General features: G+C 44.5%; 1 protein-coding gene and 1 long non-coding RNA gene across 2 annotated transcripts; one reads left to right on the top strand and one right to left on the bottom strand.

Moving 5' to 3' along the window:
* The first annotated feature begins 336 nt into the window (after positions 1-336).
* On the top strand, positions 337-1782 carry LOC143024089 (uncharacterized). The gene is made up of 2 exons (XR_012966258.1): positions 337-915; positions 960-1782. It is a non-coding gene; the product is annotated as an uncharacterized LOC143024089 (long non-coding RNA).
* Positions 1560-22163, bottom strand: ATPsynB (ATP synthase subunit b, mitochondrial). Its single transcript, XM_076182833.1, has 5 exons — positions 21981-22163; positions 9303-9488; positions 7571-7734; positions 7209-7397; positions 1560-1887 (listed from the first exon to the last, which is right to left on the bottom strand). The coding sequence occupies exons 1-5, from the start codon at positions 22006-22008 to the stop codon at positions 1714-1716; spliced, it is 741 nt and encodes a 246-aa protein (XP_076038948.1). The 5' UTR covers positions 22009-22163; the 3' UTR covers positions 1560-1713.
* Between the last annotated feature and the right edge of the window lie 80 nt (positions 22164-22243).

Here is a 22243-nt window from a genome sequence, read left to right as displayed (position 1 = left end):
GTATAAGCTATTTTTAATTTCCTTTCTCCTCGTCTTTTTCTGTCTGCTTTGTTTCCTTTTTCCTTATGTACCATTTTCTCAGCCTCAGGTCCACCACTCTCCAAAAAAAAAATTTTCTTTTCAGTTTCAGTTTTCTTTCATTCACTTCGTTTCTAAGTTTTTCCTTTTTCTTCACTCATTTCTTTTTCATCCATATATTTTTGTATTATTCACTATTTGCTAATTTCATTGTTCTGGATAGAACTTCCTCAGGAATTGTTTGGGATCTAAGCTTTACTTTCAGTGGCCTGTACTGTTTTTCTTTAGAGTATCTGCCTATCCTATAGGTCTCCTCAATTTCCCTATCTAAACCCTGTCCTTCCACTTGTAATTCTTTCAGTATTTCCTTAGCGATCTCTTTCTCCTTTTCCCTGATATCTAATGCCGCGTCCACACGGTCGAGCTGTGCCTGGCAGACTTTGCCCTTACCGGGCAAAGTCCGCAGACTCTGCCTGCAAAGTGTCCACACGGCTGACGATGGTGGTTGGAGGTTAGTTGGCCGCAAGCAGAGGTTGGGAGGGAGTGATTCAGTGTGGTACGATAACCATGGTTCCCGCCATACTTGGAAAGAAGGTAGCACTTTACAGCATTATAATTGCTGCCTGCATTATAAAGAAAAACAAGAAATCACGGAGACATGCCTGATGCCGGGAGTGGTTACAAAGATGTGATTTAATGGGAAGCTCAGTGACAATTCTACGTGAATTGCAGGATGAAAATGAACAATTGTTTTGCAGTTACATGAGAATGAACATAAGCAGCTTTTCTTTTCTCCTTTTGAAAGTGGAGCCATATATACAAAGGCAAGAGACAAATATGAGGAAAAGCATAGCACCAATAGCACGTCTTGTCGAGACCAGTACACACTAGTACTAGGTACAGACAGTCTAGGGAACGACAACAACAACAACAAGTACTAGGTGCGGACATGGTAGTAAGGTAACTTCGGTCTGTACCGAGTGGGTTTGCTAACTTTGCTCGCACCTCACCTCATGCGTTTGGCAGCGATGTCAGCCTTCCATCCACTGCCCGCAAATGGCGCCGGGAACGGACAGTTTGATGGTTTGCCCGATGAAATTGCCCGTTGTCGAGCAAAGCCCTTGTGCCCGGCGGACAGTGCTCGACCGTGTGGACGTGGCTTTAGAACATCATGCTTCTCTTTAACGCCATAGATTGCAATGCATCTTTTTTTATCCACTGTGTCCCTAAGTTACCTTTCTCTTTAATCACTTGGATCACAGTTTCTTTGGCATTCTCCTTAACCTGTTGCTCCACTATTTCTTTAAAGGATAATTTTTGCCATTCCTGTTCAACTTTCCACCGTTTCTTTATTTCCTGTAAGTCATTTTCTTTGATTTTTTCTTCCACCTTTTCAGTCACTGCCTGCATTTGATCTGTTATCTCCTTTTTTAATGCCTCGTTCCTATTTAGATCTTGCTTCGACCATGGTCTCCGAGTGTGTGTAGGAGTGTGTTTGTATGATTTTTTAACTGACAATATGGTGTGCATTGAAAAAACAATAGTTGTGGCTTCTTTATTTACAATTTTCTGTACAAATTCTAGTTATACATATTACATAAACTTTCCACAAAAGTTTGAGTTGTCACTGGTTCAATGACCCCAAGACAGCCATTAACTGGAAAAAGCAATGAATTAAATGGGAATTTTCTTAAATTATGCCTTGGAAAGATTTTTGAGGTCAGCGATGCACTGCTTGAGGGCAGCAGACTCCTGTGCTGGGGTGATGGAGGAACGTACACCATCAATGATCCAATTTACCATATGCTTGTGTTCAACACGATTCTTCACATTAGCAGTCTCCAGTTGGTAATCAAGTCGCTGTTTCACCTGAAAAAAGTTTACATATTTAAATCACTCAAGAACCACAAACAAAATATATGCTAATTGTAAAGTATGAATATTTGGTTGTTATTAAAGTGGAGCAAAAATTCTGGAGACAAGCACATATAGTGCGAGAGGGGATGGGAGGAAGGATTTTTTTGGACTAGTTTACCAGTGCTTCTATCCTTGTGGGCAATCTTATACCACTATTGTGCATTATATTTCACATGTTAATTCCTTTAGTCAAGGCTATTTATGGTTTGGTTAATGGTCCTGTTTTCTGTAGAAAGTGGAGAAAACCAAGGTATTGGTGTTTTGTCATCTAGAATTTCTTGTCACCACTGGGATTAAATGACAAAATAGGTTGTTGAGAAGTGTTGTGTTACTTGGGTTTTCTAGCAATGTGTGCAATATTGTGAGGGAAGCCTTATGTATGCAAATGAGAGGGTAATCTCCTGTCATACAGTGGCCACGGGTGAAGGAAGACTGCCCTCTTAGGCATACTTGTGCAGTTTCAAAACATCATTATGTTGATCTGAAGACTGCCATGGATGTATTTGAAGTTTATTAAAAGATTTACCAAGTGTTGCTCCCAGAAGTCTTACTCCATGTTTAGCATTGCTGATAAAAGAACTGGGTCATACTCTGTTATTAGTGGAGTGAAGGCATCAAAAGGGGCGGATTATGCCTTTTTATTCCCCTGCAGCTTCTTGGCAGGGACATCAGATGGTACCCAGTAGGATACAAATACAGACTTAATGTGGGTAAGAATCTGGATGATCCATAGGATGCAGGGAGGTAATTGTAAACAATATACAAGGCAATAAGGATGGTAAAGAATTCAGTATTGAAGACTGAAGTGATGGGGAGAGCAGCCCAAGTCATCAACATGCATGTTGATATATGTTGAAAAGGTAGATGGGCGAGAGATTCTCATAGGGCTTCAATTACAATTTGATAATTTGTTAGTGGCTAAAGTGAGGTACAGGTAAAATGGAGGTAGGAGCCATGGGGCTCTGTTAGGCTTTGTTGCGAGAAGGATTTAGTTGGCAATATGTACATGGGGTATTGGCTGCATATTAATGTGGCAAAGTAGCATGCAGTTGATACTTTAGAGTCTATATGGGGTGCCCCTACAGACAAGAACCACACATCATTTTGTCTGAGATAGAGGAAGACTGTTCATAGAGAAATGATGACACTTATTATATACTGTGACTGTCCCTCCGTTATGCTGTCTCCCAACCCCTTGTTACTGTCCTGTACCATTTCTCTGAACATTCATTTCCTTTTTTTGCCTACCTGTGGTAGGGGAAAGAATGCTACCACCAAGTCTTCCCACTTGAGTCGTACAAGGCAACAAAAAACGGGATGAGGGATAGAATTAGGAATCCTGCTACCTGTAGCCCCACAGGGGACATCCCTAAAAGTAAAGACATAAGAGGGTCTAGGAGTTTTCCAACCAGTACCCTAAGGTTTGGGTCTTTTAATGTGCGTGGATGTGGTACACATGAGAGTAAAAGGGAAGATATAGGCAGTATGTTTGTGAGAAGAAAGATGGAAGGTGTTGGTATTGAGTAAAACTGGGAGTGTAGTTGGGAGGTTCTCAGGAGTGAAGGGGTGGCTATACTAGTAAGTGAAGAGATAGGTAAGCGTGTAGTGGAGTGGAAGGAGGTTTCTTCAAGGTTAATGTGGATGAAGGTGAAGCTGGGAAGGGAGATGTGGGTATACTGAGGGGGTTGTCTTAGTAAGGTGGTTTCTAGAACTTTATATGTTTAGGTCGAGTTGTAGTTCTAATATTTTGCTTAATATTTAGGCAAATTGGGCAGCGAGTGTTACCTGCCAGTATGTGATTCATAAGCCGAGCTGTTGAGATGGGAGATATAGCCACAGGAAGCTGTGGTGGGTGGTACATAAATATTCATGATGAAAGTAGTTTTCCTTGTGGAGGCAATCTACCTTCTAACATGCAGTTAATAGTTTTGTGACTCTGGACCAAAGTCAAACAAGATTCACCTATGGCACAATTTAAAATGTCTACTTATACCCTGTATTACAGTACTGACTGCATAGTAACCTGCAGTAACTGCTTTAGGGACTGTTTTGGTGCCCCTATGGTCTGGAGCCACACATTTGTCTATCAGAGTAAAATCTCTGCTCACAGAGGAATGCTGCCATGTTTGCATTACAACTGTCCCTCCTTTATTGCTATTCCTTTGAAACAGTCCTCTACCACTTCTGTGACTCTACCTCTTCCTATCCTCTCTGGTAGATAGGGGGGGGGGGTATTACAACTCCTGACCCATGTAATACATGGGGTGCAGGGCTAACCCTTCATCTACAAGGAGTTAATAAGGGACCACAAACAAGTCTTGGATGGGTGGTGTATGCCTTGACTAGACCATCCCCATTACAAAAGGGAATGGGGCTTTTGGTATATATATGAAGAAGGCTTTCTGCCCAAGTGGGTTACAGGACCACTATTTGTGGGGGTGAAAAAGGTCTCGGGTAAATAGGTAATTCTGTCGAGCAGGGAAAGAACAGGACAAGAAATAGGTAATTGGAGAATAGGTATAAATGGATGATCAATTGACAAGTCCCAAAGGGATATCTCCTTTTCTCTATGCATGAGGTATCAAGGAGGGAAGGACACTATATAAATGAAGTACATACATACATATACCAAGGCTTTTTCCCCCTTCCAAGGGAGGTAGCCAAAAAGGGAAAGGCATAAAAACACTCCCACCCATTTCATCCCTAAATACACTCCACACCCCTCCCACCCTTCCTCTCATCTGAGCACCTCCTGGATGACGGGTCATCCCTGCACCCTGCCCACCGCCCTGGGTCAGAAGCAGTGTCGCAAGACACAGTACATCCACAGCGAGGCCGCTTCATTTAATCAGCGACCCCCCCTCTCCGTCCCCCTTTGCATATAAGGCGAGGACGGGGAGAAATCCCTTCGGGCTGCGTCAAAATTTACTCACACATACTACCCCACCCCCCACTTCCCCGCCCATTCCTCCTCATGCAGTCACATCATCATCCATATACAACCATTCTCCACTCACCTCTGTCTTCCATCCTCTCCCTTCCTTCCTCAACAGACATTCCCCTCTTCCCCAAAGCCCCCTTCACCCCATCCATCCACCTCATCCTAGGACGTCCCCTCATGTTCACTCCCTCCACATCTGCCTTCCATACCTCTTTTACTAGTCTTTCTTCACTCATTCTTTCCATGTGTCCAAACCATCCTAATATTCTTTCATCAACCCTATCTCCCAAATCCTTTTTCACCCCTGTTCTCCTCCTCACCTCCTCATTTCTCACTCTATCTAGCCTAGTAACCCCCACCATACTTCTCAGACACCTCATCTCAAACACATTCAAACTCCTTCTCTCTTCTTCTCTTATGTTCCACGTTTCTGCCCCATACAGTGCTGTTGGCACAATCACTCCTTCATACAGTCTCCTCTTCGCATCCATTCCCAAATGTCTATTCCTCATTACACTCTTTAAACCACCAAGGCATTTACTCGCTTCTCTCAATCTACATTCTACCTCCACCTTCACTCCACCTTTTCCTGCTACACTTGCACCCAAGTATCTAAAACTATCCACTTCCTCCAGTCGCTCTCCCTTAATGTTCACTTCCAGTCTACTGCCACTTTCACCCCTTGTACATCTCATCACCTTACTTTTACCCACATTTATCTTTAGCTTTCTTCTATCACATACTCTCCCAAACTCTGCCACCAGCTTCCTCAATCCCTCCTCTGATCCTGCCACAAGCGCAGTGTCGTCCGCAAACAACAGCTGGCTCACCTCCCACTTTTCTCCATTTTCTTTAACCATCTCCAATCCCTGACTCACTACCCTAGCATTCACCTCTCGCACCACCCCATCCATGTATAAGTTGAACAGCCAGGGCGACATAACGCATCCTTGACGAAGTCCCACCTTTACTTCAAACCACTCACTCTCTCCATTTCTAATCCTAACACATGCTCTACTACTCTCATAAAAACTCTTTGACAGCTCCCAAAAGCTTTCCTCCTATCCCATAAATCTGCATAACCTCCCACAGTGCCTTTCTGTCTACCCTATCATAAGCCTTTTCCAGATCCATGAAAGCCCAAAAAACATCCTTCCCCTTTCCTATAGCTTTCTCACATATCTGTCTTACCACAAAGATCTGATCTACACAACCTCTACCCGTCCTAAATCCACACTGTTCCTCACCAATTACTCCCTCTGTTCCTCTCCTACTCCTCTCAATGAAGTAGTGGGAGTAAACCTGCTTAGGCTGCTGGCAGGCACTGTTGTGGATGTGCTTTGTCTTGTTGTAATGTTTCTGACCCAGGCAGTAGGCAGGGGGCTGGGATTGCCTTACATCCACAAGGAGCCAAGATGGAAAGATGGAAAATGGGTGTGCAATGGGTGCATGCCTTGGCTGGCTCCCTCCTGTACAGGGGGGAAGCTTTTTGGCACATAGATATTGATAAACAGACCTGTGGCCAAGGTCAGGAGTGGAGGTAGCAAGTTCAAAGGCTTATTACATTAAACTCCTCAATTCAAAAAGTTCTCTGTAAGGAGGCAGTGTCCTTACCTTCTCTTAGGCAGTTTTGAGACATTTTACCAAATTATGTATACTGAAAGAGCATAAATGTGTTTGAAATTGTGTTTAAGAAGTATGATGAGGCATTACAATACTATCCAAAAGAATGTGGAAGGTGTATAAAATTGCAGGAAAGACAGAATGAGATGAATGGATGAGGGTGACCTGGTTGCAAGAGGAACATCTGAAGCAAGGAAGAAAAGAGAGCAAGACAGAGTGGTTGAAAATGGATTAAAAATTAACAGCCCAACAGGGCTTCTTCTAGTCTGCCCTGTAAATCCCCAAGTGAACATGAGGGAGAGTTACTATGTAATGACAATGTGGGAGTAATGTAGCTTCTGCAGTTTGGCCCTACTGAGGTGGTGCTGTGTCTTGCTGTATTTTTTCTGACCCAAGCTAGGGATAGGGAATAACTAAGACCCTTCACCCACAAGAAGCTAAGATAGAAGTGACAACAAATGGAGCTGGTCAGGTGTGGCATGGGTGAAGGTAGGGAATATGCTTGACTTTGTTTAACCCCCTTATATGGGAAAGACCTTTTGGTACATGAATATAGTGTTTGTACTACAAATATTTCAGTATGCTGTCTGTTATGTTTTACTTTTGGTTTTGTTAGATCAAATCATTGTTGGAGAAGGATATGCTGTTGTGTGTTTTATAAAATAACCCAGTTTTAGTAAATTACAAATTAAACAACAAAGGACCCTACCTCCTTGTACACTGTGTTTAGCCGTTCTCTGTATGCAGCTTCCAACTGAAGGGCAACATTCTCCTTCTTGGCATCAAAAAGAACAGACTGGCCTTCTGCTTGCCACTGAGCTTTCTTCTCGTCTTCAATGGCCTGCTTCAGGTTCTGGACAGTATCATTACGGTATTTCATCCAATCCCCCTCAATTTCCTGTTCAATAAAGAGTAACCTGAATCAGCAATTCTTCAAGTTCATTACCTCTAATATTCCATCATCTCATAATTAACACATTAAGGAAACCATCATCCGTTTGTCTTCTTCAAATTGAGTCTAGTCTTATCACATACAACTCGACCTGCAAATGTCTATGATCCACTACTTACATCAACCCCCTTATCAAGGGAAGCAGCAATTGAAGGTCCAAACTTCTTTATGGCATAAACAACCATGATCAAGATGGACAAGCCTGTATAAAACTCATGCTCCATAACATAGATCTCTTTTGAAAGCAGGAATGTTGAAAGGCCAGCTCCAAAAACATAGGGACCTGAAATGCATACACACATATACCAACAGCTTTTTCTCCCTTACAAGAGAGAGAGCCAAAGTAAAAAATCTGTGCCCACCCATTTCATCCCCACATACCCCATTCCCATTCACCACCCCTCCCTCCCTCTTTTCATGGGGACCTAAAATAAACAAAGAAAAAGAACACTGTAATCATTACATTAATATTCAACCAAAGTCAATTCAGAAAGGGACCTGGGAGTGATTATCTCAAGTGACTTGACACCTGATAAACATGTCAATAAATTATTTGGAGAGACTTTTAACTTAAGATTAATGAAAGTGGCCTTCAACTACATGGATGAAGAAATGGTAAAGAAAATAGTGGTTACACTAATAACACCTAAACTAGAGTATGCTGCAACACTATGGGCACCCAGGAAAGAAAGAAAGAAAGAAAGAAAGAAAGAAAAAAAAAAGTGTTCAAGGGCCAGCTGCTTCATTTGCATGGTGACCCTCTCATTTCATCCCCTCACGCAAAAAATAGAAAATACAAGGAGAAATCACTTCGGGCTGCATCAATTTATATTCCATTCAAAACCATTCTCTTTTCACACTTGTCCCTTGCTCAACAGACATTCCCCTTTTACTCAAAGCCCCTTTTCACCCCATCCATCTCGTTCTTAGTCTACCCCTCAAGTTCACTCCATCCACTCTTTTTGCTAGTCTTCATTCATTCTTTCCGTTTGCCTAAACCATCCCAGTATTCTTTCATCTGCCCTATCTGTCAGTTCCCTTTCCATCCCTGCTCTCCTCACCTCTTCATTTCACACTATCCATTCATCCACCATACATCTTGAACACGTTCGAATTTCTCATTTCCATCTCCCTTATACTCCAAGTTTCTGCCCCATACAGTGTCATAGACAATCATCCCTTCATGCAGTCTTCTCTTTGCACACATCTGCAGATACCTATTTCTCAGGACATTTTTCATTCACTAATTCACCTCCACCCCTACTCCTTCATTCCCTGCTACAAGTGACCCTAACTTTCTAAAAATATCCACTTCCTCTAATCTTTCTACGAGACTTACCTCCAACTTGCTGCCACCCTCACCTATAATACATCCAATCACTTTGCTCTTACCCACATTTATTTACAACTTCCTATCACATCTCCATGTTTATGAGCCTCCTCTGACCCAGCCTTACCCACATTTATTTACAACTTCCTATCACATCTCCATGTTTATGAGCCTCCTCTGACCCAGCCTTACCCACATTTATTTACAACTTCCTATCACATCTCCATGTTTATGAGCCTCCTCTGACCCAGCCTTACCCACATTTATTTACAACTTCCTATCACATCTACATCATTTGATGTTTATGATCCTCCTCTGACCCAGCCATATCTTTACCAAACAATAAGACATTCCTGGTTTCTTATCCCTTACACAAATAATCTTCAAACTGCAATAACAACATGGAAAAAAGCAAGTGAAAAGAATTTGCTTCTAATGCCATTAGATACCAATATGCAAAATGAACACTTGAATACCTCTTACAAGGAAATGTCTTGTCACCATCAATATTGTAAACTTACCTGTCACTCCTGTTTTCTTGTAGAAAAGCTGGAACCATTCTTCTGGGATAAATCCCATGCGAACTTTGCTTGGCTCAATCTGTCGAACTGGGCGAGGGAAGTTTGCTTCATCACGCTCTTCTGCTTTGTTGACAGGAGTCGTGTGAGTTGGACGAATTAAGGCCAGGCATGGCTTTGCATCTTTAACTGTAAATATTAAAAATCAAGTTTCAATATAACAGTATAATGGAAGACTAGAACCAAATCATATCATAGGAGGTGGGTGGGGTAGGAGGAGGAGGAGCAAAATAAAACTGACAATCCCTTTCACTGCTTCCACTGTAGAACCTAAATTCACTCGATACTTTCATGACCTTCAGCCTGCACATCAAGGTCCTGACAGTGAAAACCAACATGAACATACTACAGTAAAATACTAGGCAACAAAAAGAAACTAATTACACAACAAAGAATTCATAAGACCCACACAACCACACTTCCACAGCTTTGTTCCCAACAATCAAGAAAACAGAAATGTTGCAAACAAAATGAACAGTGAGAACATTATCAGCATGCACCACTAACCCAATAGAACAACTGCACAAACAAAATTTCTCCCCATTAAATATCATATGAAAATGATATGTACAGTTATATGCAGGAGCCCTCAACTCTACTTGTCCACCTCGTTACATCACAAAAGCACAACCTACTGAATATAAATACACAAACACACAAGCGTTGCTCCTTTCCTGTATACTACAATTAGGTAAAAATTAAGTCACACACTATATACAAAGGGCTTCTTCCCTCTTATAAAGGAGATAGTCAGTCAAGGCATGCACCCACTCCAACCCATTCCACCACCTTTGTTTCCCTCTCATCTTAGCTCCTCGTGTATGCGCTTTTGACACACAATAAATTGGAGTGTAAAGTAACCCATACACTCGCAAGCCACCTGTCCAGCCATCAGACAAAGTCAGGACCAAGCAGGCTAAACCGAGTGTGTTTGGGTCACTGAGGTGGCTTGTTCAGGCTGCCTATGTAGCTGCTCAACTGACCAGATTGCATCCGGCCAAGCAAATTCAGTTTCAGCCAGTTTGTGTGTGTGTGAGGGGACTTCTGGCCTATAACTGTCACTCCATCACTCAGCAGCATTATGAGAACATGCCAGGTTAAAATCAAGATGAGGAAAATTAATTTTTCCCTGATACAAACCTGAGGTACTCCTTACCCAAGGATTACTTCGCGAAGCCGAAGTTTCTACCGCTAACACTGTGTTGTTTGAAAAAACACCTCACTCCATGGGTCTGGGCAACCATTATCCTCGGTAAGGGGCCCTCCTGGGGCAAGGGGGCCCCCCCTTCCCCCACAAACATAGGTCGCAAAGCACCATTGTCTGAGCCAGGTATGAAATTAATCACGAGGTTTGACAGGCCAGGTAGAAGGAACTATTAGAGGGGTGGCTGAGGAGGGCCCATTAGAGGTAAGGAGTACCTCAGGTTTGTATCAGGGAAAAATTAATTTTCCTGCGAAAATTACATTTGTTCCGAAGAATACAAACTCTTCGGTACTCCTTACCCAAGGAGACTCGGACTTAGGAGGGAAGGAAGTAGTTATCTAGCCTGGGAAACCTCTGTAAGGAAAAATGTTTTGCGCCAAGACCTACGTTGACCAGACCCTTATACATTTCCCTAAACTGTGAAGGGTACCTAGTTCTGTTCCCAGGAATGGAGACAGACAGGGTATACTCACTTTGTATCACTTGCAGGGCTTGAATTGATTCCCTTGGAATGCTTGAGAGCCCTTGGTGCGGTAAGGGAATGTAGGAGTATGAGAAGGACTTTGGATAGGGATCACGGTGGTTGCCGAACCAGAACCTAGATGAGGTCTCAGGGTTGGCTGTGTGCCATTGGTAAGGGGCATGTCATCTCAGGACTTCCTGGGCGGCCACTATGGGACCCAGAGAGAAGGTCCCTAAGGATTCACACATGACTTCTTTGAGGTAAATGAAGTGAATGTAGTCTGGGACTTCCATATACCTGCTGGAAGGACCTGGTTGACCGACAGGTTCTTTCGGAAGGCTAGGGAGGTCCCTATTGCCCTGAGGTCATGAGCTTTTGCTCTAGGGCAATCCGTGGGGCTCATGGTGTAGGCCCTGCGGATGACTTCCTTGATCCAGTAAGAAATGGAAGTCTTAGTGACGGGCTTGGGCTTACCCCTGGAAGAGACGAACAATCTTGGCAAGTCTGGTCTAAGATGCTTAGTCCTCCTGAGGTAGGTACGGATAGCACGTACCGGGCATAGTACCATTTCTGCATGTTCGCCCCCTACAAAGTCGTATAAGGAAGGGATACTAAAGGACCAGAATCTGGGGTCGGCTTTGGGCGGATCCTGGTTTTTGGCAATGAATTGGGGCAGAAAAGTGAAGGAGACCTCTTGCCATCCTTTCGAGTGGGCGACTCGATAAGAGATGGCATGTAACTCCCCGACCCTCTTGGAAGACGCAAGGGCCAAGAGAAAAACTGTCTTCAAGGTGAGGTCCTTCAAATGAGCATCTCGGAGGGGCTCGTAAGGGGGACCCCGCAGAGAGTTCAGGACTAATGCCACATCCCATGGAGGAGAAGTGATCTCCCTGGGGGGGCATGATTTTCTGAAATGTCTGAAGAGCATGGAAATCTCTGGGGACAGGGCCAGATCCATGTCCTTCAGAGAAAACACCTGATTAAGAGCTGCCCTATAGCCCTGCACTGCCGAGAGGGAGATCTTCTTGGACTTCCAGAGGAAGTGGAAGGAGGAGGCAATCTGAGGAATGGTGGCTTGATCTGGGATTATTGCCCGGGAGTGGCACCATTCTGCAAAGGCATTCCATTTCCCTTGATAAAGGGTAGCTGAGGAAGAGCGAATAGGGAAGGACATGTCTTCCGCCACTTCTTTGGGGAAACCCTTCTCTAGGAGGATCCGGAACATAGTCTGAACGCGTGAAGCGCCAGAGCTGACGGGTTCTTGTGCCAGGCCCCATTGACTGGTTGATGTAGAAGGTCGGATCTTCCCTGAAGGGCCAGGGGCTCCTCCACCGCTAGCTCCAGGGCGTCTGGAAACCATGGGGCTTCCGGCCACCAGGGAGCGATCAAAGTCATCCGAAGGTTGGATGCATTTCGTACTCTCTGGAGCACCTTCTGGAGCAAGGGAAACGGTGGGAAAGCGTAGGTGTTGAGGTTGTCCCAACTTTGCAGAAGAGCATCCTCTCCTGCTGCCAGCGCATCTGGGAGAGGGCTGAAATATACTGGGAGCTGGTGATTCCATCTGGTGGCAAAAAGGTCTACCAGAGGGGAGCCCCATTTGTTGATGAGGAAGGTCGCCACTTCCGGATGGAGGAACCACTCCGTGCTGAGTACCTGATTCCTTCTGCTGAGGTGGTCCGCCCAGACATTCTTCTTCCCTGGGATGTAGCGAGCTCTGAGTGCCACTTGGAGATTCTCGGCTAAATGGAGGATGTCCATAGTGAGATGGCAGAGGTCCTGGAAGACTGTGCCACCCTGCTTGTTCAGGTAGGCTACTACCGAGGAAGTATCCGACATGATGCCCACAACTTTCCCCGAGAACTGATCCGAGAAGTGACGGAGAGCCAGCAGTACCGCTTTCAACTCTAGCCAGTTGATATGGGCCGTCCGCTCGACTGTGGACCAGGAACCGCTGACGTGATCGTCGTTGAGGTGGGCCCCCCAGCCCTCCTTGGAGGCGTCGGAGAAGAGGAGGACTTCGGGGGGAGATGGGCCGAGGGGCATCCCCCCGAGTAGGTTGCACGGGTCCTTCCACCAGAGAAGAGAGTCCTTGACTGCTCTGGTAAGGGTGATGTGTTGGCGGGTTTGACCCCTTAGCGGGGACCACTGGGACTTGAGGAGCCACTGTAGAGGTTGCATTCGTAGTCTGCTCCTGGGAATTAACCTCTCGACGGAGGCCATATGGCCCAGGAGGACTTGGCACTGTTTCGCCGTCAGGAACCCGGTCGATAGTGCTTGTACGACAAGAGAAGTGAGATTCCGGATTCTCTTCTCTGCTGGGAAGGCCTTCATGAGGGAGGAGTCCAGAACCATACCCAGGTACGTGTCTCTCTGTCGTGGGATGAAATCCGACTTCGTCTGGTTGACTATAGAGCCCAATTTGCGGATGAAGGCTAGGACCGTTCCCAGGTGGTCGCGGCATAGCTGGGCGGACTGTGCCAGGATCAGCCAATCGTCCAGGTAACGGAGTAGGCGAATTCCTCTGGAGTGGGACCACGCTGAGACGAGTTTGAACACTCTGGTGAAGACTTGCGGTGCTGTGGAGAGGCCGAAGCGGAGGAATTTTCTGGACGAGGGATGCACAGGTATTTGGAAATAGGCGTCCTGGAGGTCCAGCGACACCATGAAGTCCCCTTCCCTGATAGACGCCCTTACAGCCCCTGGGGTGTCCATCCGGAACTTCGTCAGGGAAAGGAACTTGTTGAGAGGAGACAGATCGATGACTGGTCTCCACCCCCGTTGCCTTTGCTACGAGGAATAGCCTTGAGTAGAACCCCGGGTCCGGAGTCGAGACTTCCTCGAGAGCTCCTTTCTGGAGCAGAGCGGAGATTTCCTCCGCTAGGGCCCGCCCGCGATCCGAGTCCGGATGGTAGTTGCTGACTTGGATGGGATAGGGGGAGAGGCTGGGGAAGGTGTGAAAAGGAAGGCGATAACCTGCCTTGATGACCTGGATGGTCCAGTCCTCCGCCCCGGCAACCTCCCATTCTCTCCAGCAGATAGGCAACCTCCTATCCTGTGCGGGAGGGCAGGCGAGTTCCTAGAATTTCCTGCGTTGGGGTCCGGAGCCTCTATGGTGTTTGCGCCCCTGTTCTCTATTGGGAAAGGGGCGGGGCTGTCCTGTCTGGGCTTTCGACTTCGAATGGGGGTGGGGCCTGTCTTCCCGCTTAGGAAAATGAAAAGGCTGCCTCTGCGTCTGAGAGGACCGAGGTGTCGATGGGGGGGTGGATCTTGGCCTCGAGCTAGGGACGGCTGTTCTCTCGATGGCTCTGTTGTGCAGCAACTGGTTTGCGCTAGTGATTGCCGAGTCCACCATATCCGGGGGAATCAGCGTGTGGGTGAGAAGGGGGGCCTTCCTCAAAGGAGCAAAAATCTCCCTGAGGAGGGGGTCACTGGGGTCCCCGAGGATGGTGTCTCTCCTGCGGGACTCGAAGTTGGCCCAGGACGTTGAGAGACAGGAGGCCTGATGCTTCAGGGCTCTGCTCGCGCTTGCCAATAGAGCCTGGAGGTCGCATTCTTCCTGGGGTTGGAGTTCGGGTAAGAACTCCCTTGCCGAGGCAAGGAGGCGTTCTAGCCAGGAGTTCACCGCCAGGGACAGCGCCAGTGATTGAATGTGGTCGCTGACTTCCCTGCCGGTGAGGAGGACGCTTCTTCTGCGCAGCAATTCCACGTCCGCTTTAACCAGCTCTGGTAACCTCGCCAGGATCGAGGCTTCTTTGAGGGTTGACCCCGATGGGGTGTAGAAGCGCTTCTGGTGTTCCACTGGAACCGAAAGCCAGCGCACCTTCTCGGTTGTCCTTTTTGCGAGAGCGTCGGAGGCCTGGGCCATGGCTCTCGCTGTCTGCGTACTCCATGGAAGGTGGAGTGGAGGAGGCTGTGCTTTCTGAGAGTTGGCCGTCATAAAGATCTCAGACTCGAATGAGACTTCCTCTTCTTTCGGGGGGCCCAGTCGATTCGCCCTCCGAACTCTCGCGAGGATGTCCGAGAAGGAAGGTTGGACCACCATCGGGGATTCCAACTGGGAAACGGGAGGGGAAAGGGAGCGTGCCCCCCCCCCCTACGGCGCTGTGGACATCGTCGTCGTCGTAGGAGGGGTCTGCACGGTCAGAGAGGAACCTCGCGCTTCCATCATCGTCACTGATGGGTTCAGGGGGGTTCTGATCAAGTGGAAGATGGTCGAGGGGGGCCCTTGGGGGCGGTGACTCCTGACAAGCTCCCGAGCGGTGTACGCACTGCGCTTGAGAAGCGCGGAAAAATTCCCGTTGTTCCTCCATCTGTTCCTTCAGCGTAGTGAAGAGTGAACAGAGAGTGGAGAGGAGGTCTGGGGAATGCCCGTTTGGCGAGTCCCGCCTGGGGGCGGATAGTCCGGGAGACACAAAGGGGAGACTGCCTTCTCTGGATGAGGAGGGGTCACCCGCGACTAACGCGCGCGTGGGTACACCTTGGGCCTCCTGCCCCCCGGGCATAGAAAGGGTTCCGTGGATGACCCGGCTCGTCTTACGATGGGAGGAAGGCGGACTGCAGGACTCCCGAGGAGGAGGAGAGGCCGAAGCGCTCGTTGGCTCCAAAATCGGGTCCTTTGTCCGTGGGGGGGGGGGGAGGGGTGAGCTGCCAGGCCGCATCGTGGGGGGGGGGGGCCCCGCCTGCGGACACATCCGGGAAAAAGCTCATACTCGGGGGATAGTTCGCGGGGGCCAGAGGCGCATGCCCGTCGAAGCTAACTGCCTTGGGTGATGGAATAGGAGGTAATTTGGCTTGAGACTGACTCGAGGTAGCCGTTGTACAACCTTTCCTTCTAATACGTTTTGGAGGAGGGGGAGAACTGCCCTTGTCCTCCGCCAGCGCAGCATGCCTTCTCTTTGTTTCGGGTGAGCGGGGAAGGGGTCTTCCCTGCGCGCGTACTTTGTTCTTTGCCTGCACTTTCTTGTGAGCATGAAAATACGCGGACCACTGCTTATCGTCCCAATGAGCGCACGTAGTACATGGGGATGAAGGGGAACACTCCATCTTCCTACAGTGGATACACCAAATGTGTGGATCTACGGGTGCTGGCGGGAGAGCGGCCCGGCAGAGAAAGTCGCCGTGGGCGAAGGCACACATCCTATTGCGAACAACAACACTATGACCAGATTCCATACTTACAGAGAATCGTAGAATACTCGGTGGAGGTTAAGGAGAGGAACGGGTATAGGAAGAGGGTGCTCAAGTACTTCCAGGCGGCGGGATGGCGTCGATGCAGGACGCTCAAACACAAAGGAAGCCGTTGGAAGGTTGGAGATGGCCGAAGCAGGGTGCCCTAATGTTGTCACAATCTCAAGGGGCCGGGAATTGGGCCAATTGGGAAATGTGGAATACGCAAGGGCAAGCACCGCACTATAACTGGAGGGAATACCGTTCCCCGACCGCACTTTGAAATTGTTAGCTGGTAATGTGAGATATGTTGACTCTATCCGTACCGCGAAGACAATGGTGCTTTGCGACCTATGCTTGTGGGGGAAGGGGGGGGGGGCCTTGCCCCAGGAGGGCCCCTTACCGAGGATAATGGTTGCCCAGACCCATGGAGTGAGGTATTTTTTCAAACAACACACAGTGTTAGAGGTAGAAACTTCGGCTTCACGAAGTAATCCTTGGGTAAGGAGTACCGAAGAGTATGTATTCTTCGGAACAAATCACTTTTAGACCGAATTCATTGAACTTTACCAAGATTATGCCTAATGGGTAACATAAGAGGGCCTATATCCTAAAAGTGAGACAAATGCTCCCACCAAGAGCCTCAGAGAGGGTTAAGACCTTACTGGCATTGGTAAATGTTCAGTTGTGTACATGGACGCGATATAGCATTAGAAAATTAATGATTAATTTTAGAAATAATAATGTACCAACGTAATATGCAATTTTCTTGGCAGAAAAAAAAAAAAAAAAAAATTGCTAAAACAGATTTCGTAAGTAATGAAGTCATGCCAGATGAATGGTATGTCATGTTTGTTATGATAGATGCCGACGTCGAAGAAATGAAAGGATAATAAATTCATCTAACCTAACGTGTATTTAGTAACTCTGTACCTGTAATTTAAGGTCATCCGGATCGTCATCGTTGTCACGGATATTGGCAGCCTGTTCAATCACTCTTTCTGATTGTAGGGTATATAGGTTTTTTCATACCTTGAAGGAATGCATGGATTTCAGTTCCATAGCATTCCTTCAAGAATATATACCTCGCGAGGTACTGGCGGAAGTACTGAGGGCATACACAAGGCCTCAACTGGACCAGGCAGACACTTGATAAACGACAAGATGGTGTCCCAATCCTATGCTAGCGACTTCGTTTGTTAGTATATTTGCTTGTAGCAAGGCATTCCTTATTTTTATTTCTGCCAATAAAATTGCATCTTATGTTCATGTATTATAATTTACAAAATTAACATTTAATTTTCTAACACAACTGAAGAAATACTCTGCCATCCAGCCTGGGTCACAAGGGTCCAAAAATTGTCAATGCTCTCCCAAAAGAAGTGAGAGAACCAAATGCTTGGTGAACAGCTTCAAGCATGCACTGGACAGGTTTCTATGGAAGGTGCCAGATGAGCCCCAGTGCCAGGCTATACCGCCATCAAACACAATAACACTAAACAGACCAACTGGCCCTTGTGAGGATGCTTACCGTAGTGATGTCAAAGAGGCAAGGGAGCTAGAGCTCTTGTAAATAGCCTCTTCTCTGAATTTCTACAGTATACCGGTCATATCTATTCTTGAACATGTTGATACTTGAACTATTAACTACAATTTCTGGTTGTCTGTTCCATTTGTTTACTACTCTGGCATAAAAAAAGTTACTTCTCTTGGTTGTTCTGTACCTTGTTTTCTTTAGTTTCCACTGGTGCCCTCTGGTCTCATACCTTTCTCTCAGTTCAATTTGGAGGAATTGACTGCAGTCAATATCCTCGTCTCCATTGATCATCTTGTATAGGTAGGTCAAACACCACCAGAGGCGCCACCGTCAATGACGAGCACAATGGCGCTTCATTTTATGCGCACGCCATGCAAACAGCCAAATTTACATACCGCGGGAAATTTCATTCATACAAATGTTATGTGAGTGTATTTACTATGATCGTAGTAAATTTCAAACAATTAAATCATCAGTCACATGTCGGTACATAAAAACAAAAGATAAACATGGCGGCTTGCATTCAGCAGTAAATCGAAAATTGGTTTATGTTTCAGCGTAAAAAATTAGCTAAATAAATTCAGTTTTGGCAACTAACCAAAATAAATGAAAACTACTAGTCTCGCGGATTATTCTACTACCAAAATAAAGGCAGCGTGTTACGGTAGAGCTGAGAAATCGGTGGTTTTAATTAGTTTTTTTCTATCGGGTCGGATTATCAGATAACAACGTCAACATCCATCCTGCCATCTTATCTATCACTGGTGGTATGGATCAAACTTCACTCTATTAAGTTTCTTACTATTGTTATTAGTGTAATAGACATAGTTGAATTATTTGAGCTATTTTCTTTAAAATGTGTGATTTTCATGTAATTTGATCAAAGAGAAGATACGTTTTTATCCTCCATAATATTACGGACCACAGCTACGATTCGTCCTGCCCGCTATCTATGATCACTGGTGGTATGGATCAAACAACACTATTTTGTTACTATTGTGTTATTAGTGTAATAGCTTGCATATAGTTGAATTATTCAAACTATTTTCTTTAAAATGTGTGATTTTCATGTAATTTGACGGTATTCGTAGTGGTGGGTAATTTTGCAGAGGAAAAAAATGTAATTCTATGATCAAATTACATGGAAATCACACATCTTAAAGAAAATAGGTCAAATAATGCAACCATATGCTAATTTTTTTTATATATAAAATTGTGCCTGTCAGTAAAAACCGTCATTGTTTACGTTTGATCGGCGATTAGTCAGACCGCACGTTTCGGCCCGATTTCCTGGGACAAAATAGGCCTGATTTAATTCCATTCAAAATGCAATATCTCGAGAACTAGGACAGCTAGATGGATAATTCAAATTGCATTATACTCATAGTGACTTTTTGCATCCCATGAGAACTACTTCAGCTCAAATATCAGGAATTCCATTTTCATGATATTTTAAATGAAAATCACACATTTTAAGAAAATAGTTTGAATAATTCAACTATATGCAAGCTATTACACTAATAACACAATAGTAACAAACTTAATAGTGTAGTTTGATCCATACCACCAGTGATCATAGATAGCGGGCAGGACGAATCGTAGCTGTGGTCCGTAATATTACGGAGGATAAAAACGTAACTTCTCTTTGATCAAATTACATGAAAATCACACATTTTAAAGAAAATAGCTCAAATAATTCAACTATAAGTCTATTACACTAATAACATAATAGTAAGAAACTTAATAGAGTGAAGTTTGATATACGATGGCGGGATGGATGTTGATGTTGTTATCCGATAATCCGACTCGATAGAAAATAACTAATTAAAACCACCGATTTCTCAGCTCTACCGTAACACGCTGCCTTTATTTTAGTATTAGAATAATCCGCGATACTAGTAGTTTTTCTTTATTGTGGTCAGTTGCCACAACCCTAAATATGTTAGCTCATTTTTTACGTTGAAACATATACCAATTTTCGATTTACTGCTGAATGCAGGCCGCCATGTTTATCTTATGTAGGTACCCCGGAATCCGCGCGCAGCACCACTGTCGATCATGTGTCGTTTTCATGGCCAAATGTTGCGGCCCACTAGCTTTTGTTTAGTTCAATTTGAATGCTTCCCGCGCTTTGCGCATGCGCAAGATATTCAAATTACCTTGTTGTTTTGCAAGTGTAAGGCTAATTCTTGAAATAGAAACAATTTTTCAGCGACTTAAACGGAAATTTGGTTATCAAACTCGGCAACATAGTTTTCCGAGTAAAAATATTAAGGTAAGGAATGTCTAAACATAATTTTAAGTTACATAAACAAGTTTTTCAACCTATTTTCTCCCGGAATTGAGAAGCTTAATATCATTGACTTATTCGTGTTTGAGCTAAAAGCCCCGGAATTTAGCTATATCACCCATGAATCTGATGCGTCCAGTTCGTGTTTGTTGTTGTTTACACATCACCATCATGCCATGTCCATGAGAAGTGTCAAGACTAGTTACTAGTCTTGACACACACTACTACTTGACTACTTTCTACTACTAGTCTAGTCTAGTAGTAGTAGTAGAAGACTTCTACTACTACTTCTACTTCTACCATGAATCTGATGCGTCCAGTTCGCGTTCGATTTTGTTTACTATTACCATTGACAACATAAATCACACAATGACGGTTTTTGCTCAAATGCATAATTTATATATAAAAAATAGCATATGGTTGCATTATTTGACCTATTTTCTTTAAAATGTGTGATTTCCATGTAGAATGATCGAAGAGAAGTTACGTTTTTATCCTCTACAAAATTATCAACCGGCAACCAACGTCATTGTTTGGGTTTCGTCGGCGTTGGTTGCCGGCTGATAATTTTTCAGAGGATATAAACGTAACTTCTCTTCAATCATTTTACGTGGAAATTATCCATTTTAAAGAAAATAGGTCAAATAATGCAACCATGTGCTATTTTTTATATATAAATTATGCATTTGAGCAAAAACCGTGATTGTGTGGTTTTGGTCGGCGTCGGTCGACTTCGGTCGGCGTTTAGCGACAGCTTCATGGTTGCCATGAAAAGGCAAATATGGTATGATGGAGATGTCTCACTTTGTTTTTGACATGCTCATGTGATTTGTTGATCCATAAAACCCAAGTATTCCGAATTTTAATAAAATTGGACCAGTGGTTTAGAGTTAATGTGTATTTCTTTACCGAAATCTTTACAAATTACCACCCTTAATTCTAACACTTTGTTATGGTAAAGTCGAGCCAAAAATGCGGGCTAAGAAAATAATTCAAAAAATCGTATCTCCCTTATTTTTCAAGCTATTTAAAAAATTTAAAAAGCATTTTGTTTCTAATAAAGTTGTCTTTCATATGCAACAATAATATAAAGGTTAATTTTTTTTTTTTTTTTTGTGGGGGTACCTATCTTATGTTTTTATTGACCGACATGTAACTGATGATGTGAATGTTTAAAATTTACTACGATCGTAGTAAATACACTTACACATTTTTATTAATTAAATTTCCCGCGGTATATAAATTTGGCCGTTTCAATGGCGTGCGCATAAAATGACGCGCTATTGTGCTCGTCATCGACGGTGGCGCCTCTGGTGGTGTTTGACCTACCTAACCTAGCTATCTTGTATACTTCAATGATGTCCCCGCATATTCTTCTTGCCTGTAGGGTGGTTAGTCCCAAGGCATCCAGTCTTTCATTGTAGGGTGTTTCTCTTAGTTGGGGAACAAGTTTAGTGGCTCTTCTTTGGACTGTTTCCAAAATGTTAATGTCTTTTTTCTTATATGCAGGACTGGCAGCAGCAGTATATCACTACAGCTGTGAGGACTGACCTCGGAATTTCTCCAAGTAAATCCAAGTATAAATGGTATCTACCTATCCCTCCCCCCTATGTTTTGGGTATGTTTATTTGATGTACCACTGATTTGGTAACCGTGATCACCTATATTACATAATGCTATGCGTATGTGCCACTGCTTTCTTTATATCGCGGTTCACCGAATTGCGAACCTGAATAGTGTATTATGTCTTCATAATCACGAATATAAGACCATCATAATTAATATAATACAATACTGGGAATCATACAAACAAATCTGGATCCGTCGGTTCTTAGCCGGTCTACAGTTCTCAAGTGAAACTGTTAATATCCGTCCATAGATCTAAAACTATATAGGGTCAGGCATAGCAATATATGAATTTAGCAAAATTCAAATAAAACCTTAATTTCATCAAGACTCACGGGAACGAGCAGCAATTCTGGAGAGCATTTTTCCTGTCTTTCGGCCTCGCTCCAGCTGATCCGTTGACGACTTGCTTCTCTCGAGGAAAATGGCTCTGTGACAGTCAAATCAAGTATTTATAAAACTTAATATATAAAAATAATAAAATAAAATAGTAGAATGGCTACCTTATATAATAAAAATATATTTCGATGTATAAATTGTTACAAATCTGTTAAAATATATTTCAATATACTAAAGTACTTCAATACATTCTATTTAT

The sequence above is a fragment of the Oratosquilla oratoria genome, unplaced genomic scaffold, assembly GCF_046742065.1.
Source record: "Oratosquilla oratoria isolate Oo_2021 unplaced genomic scaffold, ASM4674206v1 SCAFFOLD89, whole genome shotgun sequence".
NCBI lineage: Eukaryota > Metazoa > Arthropoda > Malacostraca > Stomatopoda > Squillidae > Oratosquilla > Oratosquilla oratoria.
This window is presented reverse-complemented; position numbering and strand designations above follow the sequence as displayed.

Excerpts from the sequence above, each read along its gene's own strand:
- ATPsynB (XM_076182833.1), bottom strand. The coding sequence starts at position 22,008 with ATGCTCTCCAGAATTGCTGCTCGTTCCC. Across the intron at positions 9,489-21,980 it reads CAGAATTGCTGCTCGTTCCC|TTAAAGATGCAAAGCCATGC; the intron begins GTGAGTCTTGAT and ends TAATATTTACAG. Across the intron at positions 7,398-7,570 it reads CCCTTGATAAGGGGGTTGAT|GAAATTGAGGGGGATTGGAT; the intron begins GTAAGTAGTGGA and ends TTTATTGAACAG.